The sequence below is a fragment of the Crinia signifera genome, chromosome 3, assembly GCF_055691185.1.
Source record: "Crinia signifera chromosome 3, ASM5569118v1, whole genome shotgun sequence".
In the NCBI taxonomy this organism is placed as follows: Eukaryota; Metazoa; Chordata; class Amphibia; order Anura; family Myobatrachidae; genus Crinia; species Crinia signifera.
The window spans coordinates 40,437,137-40,452,973 of NC_139219.1; the positions used below are offsets into that span (position 1 = coordinate 40,437,137).

A 15,837-nucleotide genomic window follows, 5' to 3' on the forward strand; every position below is an offset into this window, starting at 1 on the left:
ATGATGGTGGTTTTAAGAAAAAAGGGTATCTGTGTGATACCATACTTGGACGACCTGTTAGTAAAGGCGCGGTCGCCACAGGAACTACAGACAGCTCTACAAGTTACCATACAGACCCTGTCGGGCCATGGTTGGCTCCTGAATCTGGCAAAGTCTTCTCTGATCCCTTCACAGAGACTCCAGTTCCTGGGCATGGTGATGGACACAGCTCTCATGAGAGTGTCCCTGCCACAGGACAAGGTGTTGGACATCCAGCGGCTGGTCACAGACTTGCTAAGGACCCCCCAGGTGACAGTACACCAGTGCATTGTCCTATTGGGAAAGATGGTCGCCTCTTTCGAGGCTCCAATTCGGGAGGTTTCACAGCAGGATTTTCCAGCTCGATCTCCTAGGGAAGTGGTCCGGTTCACACCACCAGATGCACCGGCACATTGCGTTGTCATCTCGGACCAGACTGTCACTACAGTGGTGGCTCCACACGCCCAACCTGCTGGCAGGGCGTCGGATTGGCATCCAGGATTGGGTCTTAGTCACCACGGATGCAAGCCTCACGGGATGGGGGGCAGTGACCATGGGTCAGTCCTTTCAGGGCAAGTGGACCCTATGGGAAACACGCCTCCATATCAACAGCCTGGAGTTACGTGCTGTGTATTACGCACTTCTGAAGGCGGGCCCTCTCCTCAGCGGTCAGGCGGTCCGTATACAATCAGACAACGCCACCACTGTGGCATTCCTGAACAGACAGGGCGGGACCAAGAGCAGGCCCTGTATGAGGGAAGCATCGAAGATCCTGTCCTGGGCAGAGAGTCATTGCCAAGCGCTCTCGGCCATTTTCATACCCGGGGTGGACAACTGGGAAGCAGACTTCCTCAGTCGCCACGAGCTCCACCCCGGGGAATGGAGTCTACACCACCAGGTATTCAATTCTCTGGTGGCTCGGTGGGGGACCCCACTGGTAGACTTGATGGCATCAAGAAACAACTGGAAAGTATCCAGGTACTTCTCGAGGGCAAGAGACCCTCAGGCAGAAGGAGTGGACGCCCTCTCCATACCGTGGACGTTCAACAGCCTGGTCTATGTCTTCCCACCGATTCCCCTAGTGGCTCGGGTGCTAAGGAAGATAAGAAGAGAAGGAACCGAGGTGATTCTGGTGGCCCCAGACTGGCCACGAAGAACGTGGTACCCGGAACTTCTAAGTCTGCAAAGGGACTCGTGGCGCCTACCCCTGCAAAGAGATCTACTCATGCAAGGACCGTGCATCTTCCAGGCCTTGGAACAGCTGCGTTTGACGGCCTGGAAGTTGAACGGCAGATCCTGACTCAGAAGGGGTTTCACACTTCGGTCATCAGAACTATGACAAGTGCAAGGAAACCGGTAACAGCTGCACATTACCACCATATCTGGAAAAGATATGTGGGTTGGTGCGAACAGGGAAAGTTTTCTCCATCAGAATTCAGACTTGAAAGATTTCTTAGCTTTCTTCAAGCTGGTCTGGATCTCGGCCTACGCCTAGGCTCTTTGAAGGTGCAGGTATCTGCGTTATCAGTTTTCTTCCAGAGGAAACTGGCTAATATTCCTGAAGTGCAGACATTTCTGCAAGGAGTATTGCATATACAACCTCCCTTTGTGGCCCCTACTCCACCGTGGGACTTGGATGTTGTGCTGCAGTTCCTTAAATCCTCCTGGTTTGAGCCCTTGGAGGAAATTGACCTGAAATATTTAACCTGGAAGACAGTGGTCTTACTGGCCCTAGCTTCGGCTAGGAGGGTCTCGGAACTAGGGGCATTGACTTGCAAGAGTCCTTATTTGATATTCTTTGAGGACAGGGCAGAATTACGCACTAACCCGCGTTTTCTGCCCAAAGTGGTGTCTGCGTTCCATGTGAACCAGCCAATTGTGGTTCCTGCTGGTGGGCCTCATTCTGAGGTGCCGACGTCCTTGGACGTAGTAAGGATTCTCCGTGTCTACATCAGGAGAACAGCAAGGATTCGTAAAACTGATGGACTTTTCGTCCTTTATGATGCCCAAAAGATTGGACGTCCTGCTTCCAAGCAGTCTATTGCACGATGGATATGTGCAACCATTAAACAGGCTTATGCGGTAACAAAGCTGCCTATGCCTGTTGGGGTGAAAGCTCACTCTACTCGTTCCGTGGGGACATCCTGGGCGGCTGCCCGAGGAGTTTCGGCCTTACAATTGTGTAGAGCAGCCACATGGTCTGGCCAACACACTTTTGTCAAATTTTATAAGTTTGATGCTCTGGCCACTGAGGATACTCAGTTTGGGCAAGCGGTGCTGCGGCAATAGGTTCCGCACAATCCCGCCCGTTCTGATATCTTTGGTATATCCCCATCGTTATGAACGACTCCCTGTATCCCATAAGAATGATAGAGAAAATAGGATTTTAATACCTACCGGTAAATCCTTTTCTCGAAGTTCTTATGGGATACAGGGCACCCGCCTCTGTGCGGAGGTTTGCCTTGCTCACTTTGTGAGATATGGACCAATTCTGGGTCCTTCTGCTACCCTTCTTGTTCCTGGCGGACATATGGTGTAGGTTACCTAGGTAACTTAATCTTACATAGTGTACCTTAAAGGTCCACGAGTGTAAATTGTCACTTAGGTGATAATTCTATGCATTGTTCCAGTTGGAACACAGTTCAAAATAGTTGTCATGTTGACATGTTCTTAGGCCCTTAGACTTCCCAGGTTATGGGGTTGCTAATGTGGTCTGTTATGTTGAATGTTGGGTGTGCTGGATGAATCTCACCATGGTAAATATACACATATTCCTCTCATATTGTTCTTCTCCTTCGGCACAGTTCACTTAACTGAAGCTAGAGGGAGGGGAGCAGAGGGGAGGAGCCAGTACACCCTGTATAAATTTTTATATGTGCCTGTCTCCTTCGGATAAGCTCTTTTCCCCATCGTTATGAACGACTCCCTGTATCCCATAAGAACTTCGAGAAAAGGATTTACCGGTAGGTATTAAAATCCTATTTTTAAGAAATAGATTACAGTATTATCTAATCCAATACTATACTGTATGTTTTGGTTTCTGATACTTTGTAAAATACTAACCCATAGACAACACTGCCACGAAGCTGTAGTTAGTAGCTGCGACAGCAGCATAGACACGGTTTCATACTTTGCAGCATAGACACGGTTTCATACTTTGCAGCATAGACACGGTTTCATACTTTGCAGCATAGACACGGTTTCATACTTTGCAGCATAGACACGGTTTTATACTTTGCAGCATAGACGCGGTTTCATACTTTGCAGCATAGACGCGGTTTCATACTTTGCAGCATAGACGCGGTTTCATACTTTGCAGCATAGACGCGGTTTCATACTTTGCAGCATAGACGCGGTTTCATACTTTGCAGCATAGACGCGGTTTCATACTTTGCAGCATAGACGCGGTTTCATACTTTGCAGCATAGATGCGGTTTCATACTTTGCAGCATAGACGCGGTTTCATACTTTGCAGCATAGACGCGGTTTCATACTTTGCAGCATAGACGCGGTTTCATACTTTGCAGCATAGACACGGTTTCATACTTTGCAGCATAGACACGGTTTCATACTTTGCAGCATAGACACGGTTTCATACTTTGCAGCATAGGCACGGTTTCAGTTCTAAAATATATGAAGTAGTTTATATCAGGACATACAGATGTGTCTGTAGTATTTGTTTCCTGAATGGGCCTATTTTGGTTCAGTCTAAATTTCCTTTTCCTTTCCAGCTGAAATGTCTGGATGGGTAAAATCTTGTCCAGAAGTATTTTGGCTGTGGATGTCCTATTGATTAAAAAAAAAAAAAAAAAAAAAAAAATCTAAATAACCAGTAGGGAAAACAATAGAAACCGTTTCTTGCTTGTGGATTCTGTTTTAAATTATTTTTATTAAACTAGAAAAGCTGAATTTTTTTTTCCAGTTAACGTTGTCATACCATACATGTGGCCCCCATATGAATAATAGTGTTGTATCTTGCTATAATTGATGGTTGCTGAACAATTTGCAGCAGTCACATCTTCTGTCTTCGCTGCAACCTGTTAGTGTGGTCAGTAATGTCTGCCCGGGAAGGCTGGTAGTAGTGGACATCTACTGTACCCTAACAGACGGACATACTAGTGTTTGTCTCGGGGGCACACAAGCTGCAGTATAAATTGAATTTCCTGCTTTATTTCAACTTATAATCGCTGTGTGTGGGGCCAGCTTAACACCAGCCTATAGGATTATGGCAGGCGTGAAAGCTGTCACGGTTGAATTTTAACTACAGTGAGCATTCTGTAATGTATGTGCATGGCGATTATGGAAGTGTGTTGAAGAATGGTACTTATATAATTACAGATGATTTAATGAGCGTGAGTTGGTTTTCCAATGAATACCATCCTCTCACCCTGTGCTGGGCACTCCTTTATTTTCTCCAGTTTTGTTTCTCCAACTTGGCTTTCTCAACCTACAACAGCTGCTTGCTCCTCCTCTGCATCATCCTATGTCATGCTCCCCCTGCTTAGCTCTTGAATTCTCATATTCAGTAAACAGGTATCTTATCCCTGTGATTATCATGTGCTGATCAAGTTGCCTCTTTATTTGAGCACTCACTACATCGCTATACAATGCAGCTCAATCCAACATACAGTAGTCTCGTGCTATCCAAAAATCTCCTGTCACCAGTAAAAAAAACAAACTGCTATCTGCAAAATGCAAATATATCCCTCCTGTGCCAACTTCCTGCATTATAATTATAAATTCATCCTTTCATCTTACAGCACTGCCCTTTCACTGGCCAAATAAGCATACTGTACTTTCAGATCCACCTAGCCTGTTTAAACCCTTTGATTTCCTCCTCCCTCACCGCCCATGATTGCCAACTGTTTGAAATACCCAATCATTGCCATTCCACGAAGGTGTGGTTTCATGCAGTGCCCAGTCCTATTCTGTACAAAGTGATGAATATTGTAATAAAGTATCTTCCTTTTACATGGCTCTCAGGTGACAGAGGAACAGCAGGGAGCGTTTTAGACCAAGTGGCAACATTGTAGAGACATTAGAGAAGACTGACCGAAAAGACACCAAAATTATAGGTCCATCAGGTTTCCTGGTCATAAACTAGAGGAAGACCATACTAAATGGAACATAACAGAAATACATAGCGGCAAATGTCAACTAGGAAATGCACCATGCAGGACATTATAGAAGCATAAATGCAAGAATAGGAAGTAATATGCATTAGTATATAAAACACGCAAAACCAGTTTTATGTTGAAGTGTAAGTGATTACTGCTTAAAAAAAACTGGAGATGTCTTACCAAATCTCTCACTTTTTGAATCTATCATCCTATTAAATTTTCCCCAAGATATAATTTATAAAACGTAAAAAAAATACGTGTGGAAGCTGACAAGACTGGCAATATTACAGTTAAAGTGAAGAAAAGGCCACTAACAGAGGCGCACAATATTCAGGCAGAGAGATTCCGCAACTTAAAATAGACTGCCCTTATGTGCTGTAATGCAGGCAGAGAAAGGTGAGGGACTGATGACTTAGACAGAGCGTTCTAGCAAGAATAGTCTGACAGAGGGACATTGTAAGAGGAAAGCTACAGACAGAAGGAATGTGAGGAATTCAGGAAATGTAGAGGTAAAGCACCAAGTAGAGAGAGTTTGTGACTTTTATAAGTGCAAATAATCAAAGTGAATGAGACCATTGTAATAAGGGGATCAATAAGTGAAACGAGACAATGATATGTTGAAACTGAAGAGTTCGGCCTCAAAAACCAACCTACTGGACCTAGAGTACAGTGACCCGATGAAATATATATGATGGATAAGTCGATGACCGATAAATATTAGACACTCCTAAAACCTTTTGGCATTTAAATGTCATCAAAATATATACAGTCTACAAACGTTCAGAAAAATCCGATGGGTAAAATTGCGGAAACAAGTATAAATAAATGTATGAATACGGATTGTAATCATTCATGTGTAACATTGATTATTGAATCCTTAATCTTACTGGAAAGTATTAACTCTGCTAATGAATTACAGATGTCTTCTCATTTACTGTAGCTGCCGTCTTGCCAAACAAATGTTCTCCGTGTATCTTTTTTACATATTTTTATTTTTGCTTGAAAATTTGCCTGCGTCACAAATGGATGCTGCACACTGCTACACAAGAATGCACAGTTTAATTAGATATACAACACTTGTACATCTTTGTGCGGCCGAATCTGTATTCCAAGTGCTATGCCGTGGCTTTTTTCCCAAGCCAAGTTCTGTATACAAATTCTATCACACAAATCTATGCAGTCTTGTGAACCCATTTGTCTTAATTGCTTTATGACTAATACCTTTTTCACATCGCACAAATAACCTGGGTCTGACCCGGGTTGACGTGTGATGTGAAAGGGCCTGAAAATAGCCGGGTCCAGCCACTTGGAATTCTGACCCGGGTTAATTCCGAGTCTGACTCAGGTTGCTGTGCAGTGTGAACGGGTGACCCGGATCGATTGACTCTGGTCCCGTTCTCACTATATGGAGAAGGCTGCGTCAGTGCTACCTCCCCCGATTATACGTCTGCACCCCACCCTCGAATGTGACATCTGCAACCAGGCTTATTGCCGTGTCTCTATGGGTCCTTTTATCGCAAATGTAAGGGCGGATCCGTGTCCTTTCCTGGTTGTGATCTAGCATTTGCGATGTGAAAGGGGTATAACATGCATCTCCATGCATTCATATGTTTAGCATATAAAACACAATCACCAAAACGGATTTGGCTGTTTTTATCATGTGTACCAGAGTGATCAGTATTAAACACAGCGCTAATCTATAAACTGTAGTGGTACAGTATAACCATCTCTGTCCAAGTGGATTTTCCTTAGGCACTAGACTCACTGGAAAAAGCAATGTTCTTTATTTAGAGAAAAGGTGCAGGGCATCCGCTTTTAAAAAATGAGATGATCACAAATATTTTTTTTTTTTAAAGTAAATGAAAGGTTCCTTTTAGAAATGGTAACAAAATCCATTATGCATGAAAAATGTGTTGACTTGTTTAATCTTGTCTCTTCTTCTTGTCGCCAAACATGAACTTATTAAACATTAATTTCACATCTGGTTTTTGGGACCAATGCCAGTTTTTTTTTTTTTTTTTTCAGACTGTTTACATTGGTAATTACCACACAATGACACTTGCAGACATGTACAGTTTGCTTATTGGAAGACAGATTATATTACCTGCCTGTCTCCCCTTTAGCACAAAGGTGTTTTTGTAATGAAGGACTGAGTCCTAACAGATCAGACTGGTAACAAACACTGTATGGATGCAACAAGTTGTAATGTTGAAACTTCCTACAATAAAGTCCTTGTGCATTTCCGCTGCGGTTTAACCCTTTGAGTGCCAACATGTGAGATGTGCAAAAAATGCCAGTGTCACTGTTCTACAAACTCAAATGTTTTGCAAAAAAAAAAAAAAAATTGGGTACTTGTTTCCTAGCACGGCCACAATCGTATGGATCGTGTACCTTTAAGTTAAGGTACACGATCCATACGATGGACCCGATTTCCTTTGAAATCAGGTCCATTTGGCCGGCTAGGACAAAATATCGGGGGCATCGCGTCGGTCGGGACCGTTAACAATGGTCCGGACGCGACCGACGCGATGCCCGCGATTTCCCCATAGGCTTCAATGTTAAAAAATATTTTAACATTGAAATCGTGTCGGGAAAGGTAAAATATCGGGGGCATCGCGTCGGTCGGGACCATTAACATAGGTCCCGACGCGATGCCCCCGATTTTTACATAGGCTTCAATGTTAAAAGATTTTTTAACATTGAAATCCTGAAAAAATGTGAAATGGGCCAATATGACCCATTTCACATTTTAGATGTCCCCGTCGTCACCCCACGATAGACGCCAACCCGAAGCGTGGCGAGCGGCGGCGGTGCGCGTCCTCCGACCTTTTCATTCCCCTACTATCCACGTCGGCGTGGAGTTGAGAATAGAATAGTGTGGCGAGCGCAGCGAGCCACCGAGCCCGAAGCGTGGCGAGCGGACGCGGATACCTTCAGTTATACGCGTCCCCTCGCGGGCTTCACAGGTGTCCGTGGCGACGCGGACACCTGTGAAGTCCGCGAAGGGACGCGTTTACCTGTGAAGGTATCCGCGTCCCCTCGCGGGGCTCGCTGCGCTCGCCGCGCTTCGGGCTCGGTGGCTCGCTGCGCTCGCCACACTATTCTATTCTCAACTCCACGCCGACGTGGATAGTAGGGGAATGAAAAGGTCGGAGGACGCGCACCGCCGCCCCTCGCGGGTTTGCTGCGCTCGCCACGCTTCGGGTTGGCGTCTATAGTGGGGTGGGGTGTACGCCGTGACATTTGGGGGGATTGGGAATATTTTACATTGAATGCAATGTAAAATCGGGTCCCAGGGACCCGATTTTACATTTCATTAAAAAAAAAAATCGGGTCCAAAATCGGTCGGTCGCGTCGATCGCATCGCATGCGACCAAATCGCATGCGATGCGATCGACCCGATTTTTCCGACACGACCACCCCGATGTAAATCGGTGTGGCCGTGCTAGGAAACAAGTACCAAAAATTGCTTAGATTTCCTATATAAGATAAACATTACAGGTCATTATGACGTATAAAAAATGTTTGCTTGGCAATTTTCACACCTATTTTGGCAATTTTACTTGGCATTTAAAGGGTTAAGGACTGGTACAATTTTGCTGTAAATGAATGACTATACTGCAATATAATAAGCAACTGCTTAGCTTGTGTCAATATAAATGTCGTTTTTTTTCTTAGTAGTGGTGTATACTTTATATCAAGCTTACTGCATGCTTTAACGGTTAGCCAAGTATGTTGTGCGAGACCGGGGGACAGACTGAGTTGCCCATGATTGTGGTATTTGAGCTCTGTTCTTCAGCTAAGTGTTCTTTGTTCCTTTTAAGCGCAAGGCCTCGTCTCTCTCTAATATTAATGAAGTGTAGAGTGGTATGTGTTGGTGATGACTTGACTGCTAGGAGATGCATACTTGGTTGGTTCTTGGGCCTTAAAAGTTTCTTCAGGCATTTACCACTTGTGTAGTGTTAGTCATTGGTTTTAAATAGGATTGACTCTTTTTATATGTGTTATTTTTCTATAGTAAAATTAGGTCTTTGTAGCCCATGAGTAAGCTATAACTGATTAGGGTTCCTGGAGTAAATCTTTTGACAATATAGTAATTATTGATCAATCAATAAGTAAAGCTTGTAATTCTGGGTAAACAGTCTTTAAGTGCACTGTGGATCCGAATTACTTCAGTTTCCAACATTAAAGGAAACATAAGCTATATAATGCCCCATATATAACGCCCCATGCATGTATGTTGTAAACCCTGTATTAACATGGATTTAGTGGTAAATGTATTCGAATTGCTGTGTAAATGAGTAATGTGCTTTGTGGAGGTGACATCACCATAAAAGGTATAAGATTCTGTGTAGAGGGCAAGATATCGGCAACAAGCCTAAATGGCTTCCCTGAATTCTGTGTATCCAGACATTGATCTGTAATTTAGTTACCCATGTTTAAATAGCTGGCGAGTGAGTTAAGTATGATGGCCAGTCACTAGCTGTAATATGTCCGCTTCTCCTTCCACTTAGACACGCAAATCATTAACTAGTTTAGTCACAATGCTGGGTCGGACCCCGGTCTGACACTTTCACACTAAGCCGGATTGACCAGGTAGCAACCCGGTTTATAAGTGCGATGTGAAGGGGTTCTAAGTGAGTATTCTAATGTTCTCTGAGCATTCCACAAAATGGAAACAAAGTCTGAGTTTGGTTGAGAAAGTAGGGTTTGTGTAAATTCTAGCAGTGTCTTTCTATTTTAGAGGTTTTGCAGAAGTGATCTATAGAAGGAAACAGATGGTGAGTGGAGAGGATTAAGCATATTTATTTGTTTGCGTTAATTTCCTTTTGGAAAATTTTTATGATGTTTGTGAGCGGCTTTGTACTATACAAACTACATGCTCACATTTATTATATAACCGGCAGATGAGAGGAAATTTTACCAGTAACTTTTGGCATTCGGTTTATCTATGTCCCTGTGGAATATACAAATCCTTTCCTATTTTAATTGTTAAATGAGGTTAATTTATGATATTAATGGCCAGATCAAATGAAAGTATCACTTCTATCCATTAGCTGCTTGTATTTCAGTGTACTTTTAGTTGCTGTTTTGGGGGGTACTTTTAGTTGCTGTTTTGGGGGGTATTCAATCTGTGCCGATATCTCCCTCACTCACCTACTCAATGCTGGCATTAATGACAGCATTGAAGGGTGGCAGAAACGGCTGCAGATTGTCAAACAAATTGTCAAACAAATTGTCAAACAAATTTGTCAAACAAATTTGCAGCCATTTTTTTTTACAATTTATGGACTTTCTGACAGCCGGGACATTGAATTCCGACTGTCGAGTTACTGTCAGATCTGACGTTAAGACAGTTGGAGTCCTGGATTGAATACCCCCCTCAATGTCCAAGTTAAATTTTGACTCCATACTTCTATTTAAAAAAAAAAAACTTTTTTTTTTTTTTTTACTTTTTCAAGGCCTTGCTCAATATTCTGAGCTTCATAAAGATGGCTGTGTTCATGTTGAGTACCTCGTCCTTTTAAATACATTTTATATAGGGATGGCAAGTAAAGTGCCATACTAATGTCCTTATTGGAAGCGGAAAATGATGGATCTTCCCTACATGTTGTTTGGTACACAAATCTGGACAAATGCCAGGTTGTTGTTTTGTCCAGAATGTCTTGCATGTCTTCTAGACATTTGTTTGTCCTTATGCCACATACGTTAGCGGTATATGCTTATAGCACCCTATTGTGTTCTGTTATTTAGTTTCTCAAAAATATCCAGTCATTACGGTGACTGGCACTATTCATGTTTCACAAATGTTAATGAGTGTTGTAGTGTACTACTAACACAATAAAGATGGTAGGATAACACAATAAAGATGGTAGGAAAGTAAAATGTACAATAATATTAAGAAGTATGTTTATTATTAGAGATAATTAATTTGTTGCTGTTGAAGTTAATGATACTTTGGTGTCCACACCTTGTTTCTTTTCTTTTGTGCCACAAGCTTAGAGAAAACCCAGTGCTCAATATCCTACATATATAATGAAATAAACTGGTGGCTTCAGGCTATTACTGGTCACTCTTAATAAATATGCTAGTCATTTAGTTAGTTTCTCATATAGCACAGGAAATACTGTTGCACTTTTGGGTTAACAGTGAAAACCTTAAAACAAAAAATTAGGATCAGTGAGAAAACAAGAATAAGAAGTCATAGATGTAGGAAGGTCCTGCTTACAATCTATAGCATGATATAAATGATGCATGTTCTAATGTTACTTTTGTGCTTTGTCTAGGTCCACCAATGCTTCGTGAAGCCCTTTCTATGTCTTGTATAACAAATGGAGGTTCTGGAACAAGAAAACCAACCCACACTGGAGCTATCGCAAGGAAAGATACACTGGCATCAGCTGCCAAAAGGTAGTGATCAACTGTATGATATAATGCTAATTGACTGCATTAACTTTTAATTATAGCTTGATGTTTTAGCTATACTTGATATAGTTGGTACTTGTGAGTTATCCGGGCGTCCGATTTTTAAATCGGGTCGGATCGGGACATCGCATCGCATGCGACCATCGGATGCGATGCGATGCGATGCGATGACCCGATTTTTCCATAGGAATCAATGTTAAAATGGACTGAGTCCATTTTAACATGGAATTCAATGGGAAAAAGGGTCCTTTTCATACCCCTACTATCCAAGTGGGCATGGAGTTGGATATAAACCTGTGGCGAGCGTAGCGAGCCACCGAGCCCGAAGCGTGGCGAGCGTACACAGAATACCGTCCCCTCACGGGGCTCGCTTCGCTCGCCACGCTTCGGGCTCGGTGGCTCGCTACGCTCGCCACAGGTTTATATCCAACTCCATGCCCACTTGGATAGTAGGGGTATGAAAAGGACCCCTTTTTCCATAGGAATCATTTTAACATTGATTCCTATGGAAAAATCGGGTCATCGCATCCGATGGTCGCATGCGATGCGATGCGATATCGCATCGCATCGCATCTGATTGTATGCCTTAACTTAAGGCATACAATCAAAAAATCGGACGCCCGGATAACTCACAAGTACCATATAGTTTACTCTTTGAGGAGCTGTGCTAGATTATAATATAATTAGAGTCATTGTGTGATTTTTTTTTTTTTGATTTTTTTTTTTAGTTCCTTTTCTTGGTTTTTAAATCTTATTTGGCCTTAAGGGTTTTTTTTTTTTTGTTAAATAGAAGGAACTTTGCAGAATTCATGATTAAAAAAGTCTAAGCAAAGTATTATAATGAGCAGATATGATAAAATTCATATTTAATTAGTTTTTTCATGAAATTCCTTCTAAAGCTCTGTTTTGATGTCTCCAAGTAGAAGTCAGTGCTATGATTAATATTTATGGAAATTTACTTTTTCATCTTCTTTTTTTATTTTTTTTTGGGTTATGGGAAAATATAGTTTTCTAAAAATATTTCTAGAACAGCCTGTATTTATGTAGTTCTAGGTAGTGGTGGGGTATTCCGTTAAGCACGATAACCCATTTTCGCTGTATAAACTGCTTTTATCATGAGCCATAGTCATTTGTATGCAGTACATTCTCAGCGATAATTTTCCATAGTTTTACCGTGACTTTCACTTCATTGCAGGTAATAAGCTTTGGAAAAAATCTATATTATAATGTAAAAATTTTGGGATTTGGTTCAGAACTCCTGGGGGGCAATCCCAACTGTTTAGGCATCTAAAGCTTTTCAGTATTTATTTTTATTGCCCAATAATTAAATGTAATTTTTTTGGTCAAAACTAGTAACGTTTTAAAGGGTATGGAGCTGGTTTCTGGGGTGCTTTCAGTGGATTTTTTTTATGTATACAAATGGCTTAAAATTATTATTATTTTTTTATGTCAACCCCTGTTCAACTTCAGCAGTTAGGGCAGAATTGAGTTTTCTGCGCTGGCAGCCAGTAGATGTTGCCACAAACAGAGCTGTTAAATTTCTGGGTACTTCTGTAGTTTCACGGCGCCGCCGCGCGCACACTCTGCCTCAGAAACTTGGCAGACTGCCAGAGGCTCTGATTAACCGTGCGCTTGCCGCTCTAGCTCAGACAGTGTGCGCTCACGCCGCTCTAGCTGTACTGACAGCTACGTAAACAGCGTGGCGGCCGGGCGGCAGCAGCAGCAGCACGCTGCCCAGGCGCTGGCAGGTCACTGTGGTACTTGTAGTTCCACAGTGAAATAGGCAGCGCCTGGGCACCGCTGACAACAACGGGGGCAAGTGGACACACCCCGGGCACAACGCTGATGTGCCGGGGCTTGTAAAGTACACACCCCGGCACACCGCTGTGTCCCCCATGTACACGCTAAATTCAATGGCTTGCAGTCTAGATCTAGGCGCTAATGCGCCTGGATTCACACTCACTGCAAGCCGCTAAGAAGGAGGGGGGCGCCTGGATTTAGGCGCAAAAGCCAGGCTCCCTGGGAGCCGCAAAGGTGGTGGTGCATCTAAATTTAGACGCTAAAGCGTCTGGATTTAGTTGGGTGTAGGGGTACATCTAAATTTAGACGCAAAAGCATCTAAATTTAGCTGGGTTTAGGGGTACACTATTAAAACCCGTCCACAGTGGCACTAGTCGACGCAACAGCTGTCGACCGTGTAAATCCCACTATCCACGCCGACCCGAAGCGTGGCGAGCGCAGCGAGCCCCACGAGGGGCGGCGGTACGCGTCCTACGACCTTTTCATACCCCCACTATCCACGTCGGCGTGGAGTTGAGAAAAGATTAGTGCAGCGAGCCACCGAGCCCGAAGCGTGGCGAGCGGACGCTGACACCTGTGAAGCCCGCGAGGGGACGCGGATACCTTCACAGCTATCCGCGTCCCCTCGCGGGGCTCGCTGCGCTCGCCACGCTTCGGGTGGGCATGGATAGTGGGATTTACACGGTCGACAGCTGTTGCGTCGACTAGTGCCACTGTGGACGGGTTTTAATAGTGTACCCCTAAACCCAGCTAAATTTAGATGCTTTTACGTCTAAATTTAGATGTACCCCTACACCCAACTAAATCCAGACGCTTTAGCGTCTAAATTTAGATGCACCACCACCTTTGCGGCTCCCAGGGAGCCTGGCTTTTGCGCCTAAATCCAGGCGCCCCCCTCCTTCTTAGCGGCTTGCAGGCGTGTACATGGGGGACACAGCGGTGTGCCGGGGTGTGTACTTTACAAGCCCCGGCACGTCAGCGTTGTGCCCGGGGTGTGTTCACTTGCCCCCGTTGTTGTCAGCGGTGCCCAGGCGCTGCCTATTTCACTGTGGAACTACAAGTACCACAGTGACCTGCCAGGGCAGCGCGCTGCTGCCCGGCCGCCACGCTGTTTACGTAGCTGTCATAACAGCTAGAGCGGCGCGAGCACACTCTGTCTGAGCTAGAGCGGCACGCGCACGGTTAATCAGAGCCTCTGGCAGTCTGCCAAGTTTCTGAGGCAGAGTGTGCGCGCGGCGGCGCCGTGAAACTACAGAAGTACCAATTTCTGCTCTTTTTGGTTGTGATTAGCTCCCAGCGCCAACATTTTAGCTGTCTTATCCCCTGAGGTGGCGAGGTGACATGTTTGAAATTTGACCGGTTTGGTCACCGGAATAGGACTTCTTGTGTTGCGCCCATTACTGCGGTCAGGTTTTTCTGCTTTTTTTATCTAAACTCTGCCTGGGAGCGATCTGTATGTAAAAAAATGTTCTAATCACCCATGAGACAGGAGATCAGGCACAATAAAAAAATATAAAGTTTCACCTTTTTATAAGCATTAAAAGTAAGAAAAAATTTGTATAAAGCAAATTGTTTTTCAGAAAAATAACTGCTGGTTGTCCGAATTTATTTATCCCAAAATGTTTTATGTCCAATTACAGACTCCTTTACTGTTTTCCTATATTAGTATGACTTTTGTGGGGAGACAGGGAGATTTTCCCATTTTCTCCTACACGTTTGTCTGGTTTTACTCAATCTTTCATTCATTTTTGAGTGCTAAGGGAATTTGTCAAAATTGGTGTGAAAATTGCCAAGCAAATCTTTTTATTCATCATAATGACCTTTAATGTTCACCTTTTTATGTAGGAAATATAATCCTATTTTTTTTTTCTTTAACATTTTATATTTGAATTTACATAACAAATGTAAGTGGTGCTGGCATCTTTAGCGGATATCTGGCACATCTCTCACAGATGTTGGCACTCATAGGGTTAAATATCTCAAGAGTACAGTTATGCTAGGTACACACCAGGACGACTAGGGCCCGATCAGCACAATCTAGATCCAATTCCGATCAATCGGATGTAGATTGTGTGCTGATTGGGCCCTTTTCTGACCTGGTGTGGAGCGATTCCGATCCGATGCGCGGTCCCGCGGGTCGGTCGGTCGTTATTGAGATCCTACCTGCTGCAGGTAGGATCTCAATGACGACCATAGAACCGGGTGCGGGTCGCCATCGGATCGGACCCGCTCACGGTGCACATCGTGAGCGGGTCGTGCCCTCCCGCGTCATCGTGAGCGGGTCGGACGAGACACTGACGACCCGCTCACGATGTGCATCGTGAGCGGGTCGTCCTGGTGTGTACCCCGCATAAGTCGGTACATTTTTGGTGATGTCTGTAAAAATTTAGATTGTGGTAAATTTCTGATTTAACTGATTCAATTTCATATTTTTGGAAAAATGGCACATAAATGGTTTCTTCTGTGCACACGC

General features: G+C 43.8%; 1 protein-coding gene across 5 annotated transcripts in view; it reads left to right on the forward strand.

Moving 5' to 3' along the window:
* Window positions 1-15,837, forward strand: part of EML4 (EMAP like 4) — a 158,055-nt gene that overhangs the window by 87,985 nt on the left and 54,233 nt on the right. For all 5 annotated transcript variants that reach the window (XM_083175685.1, XM_083175686.1, XM_083175688.1 and 2 more), the window contains exon 3: window positions 11,426-11,549. In XM_083175685.1, coding sequence (XP_083031811.1) covers window positions 11,426-11,549 — 124 coding nt within the window. The remainder of the gene's footprint in view (window positions 1-11,425; window positions 11,550-15,837) is intronic.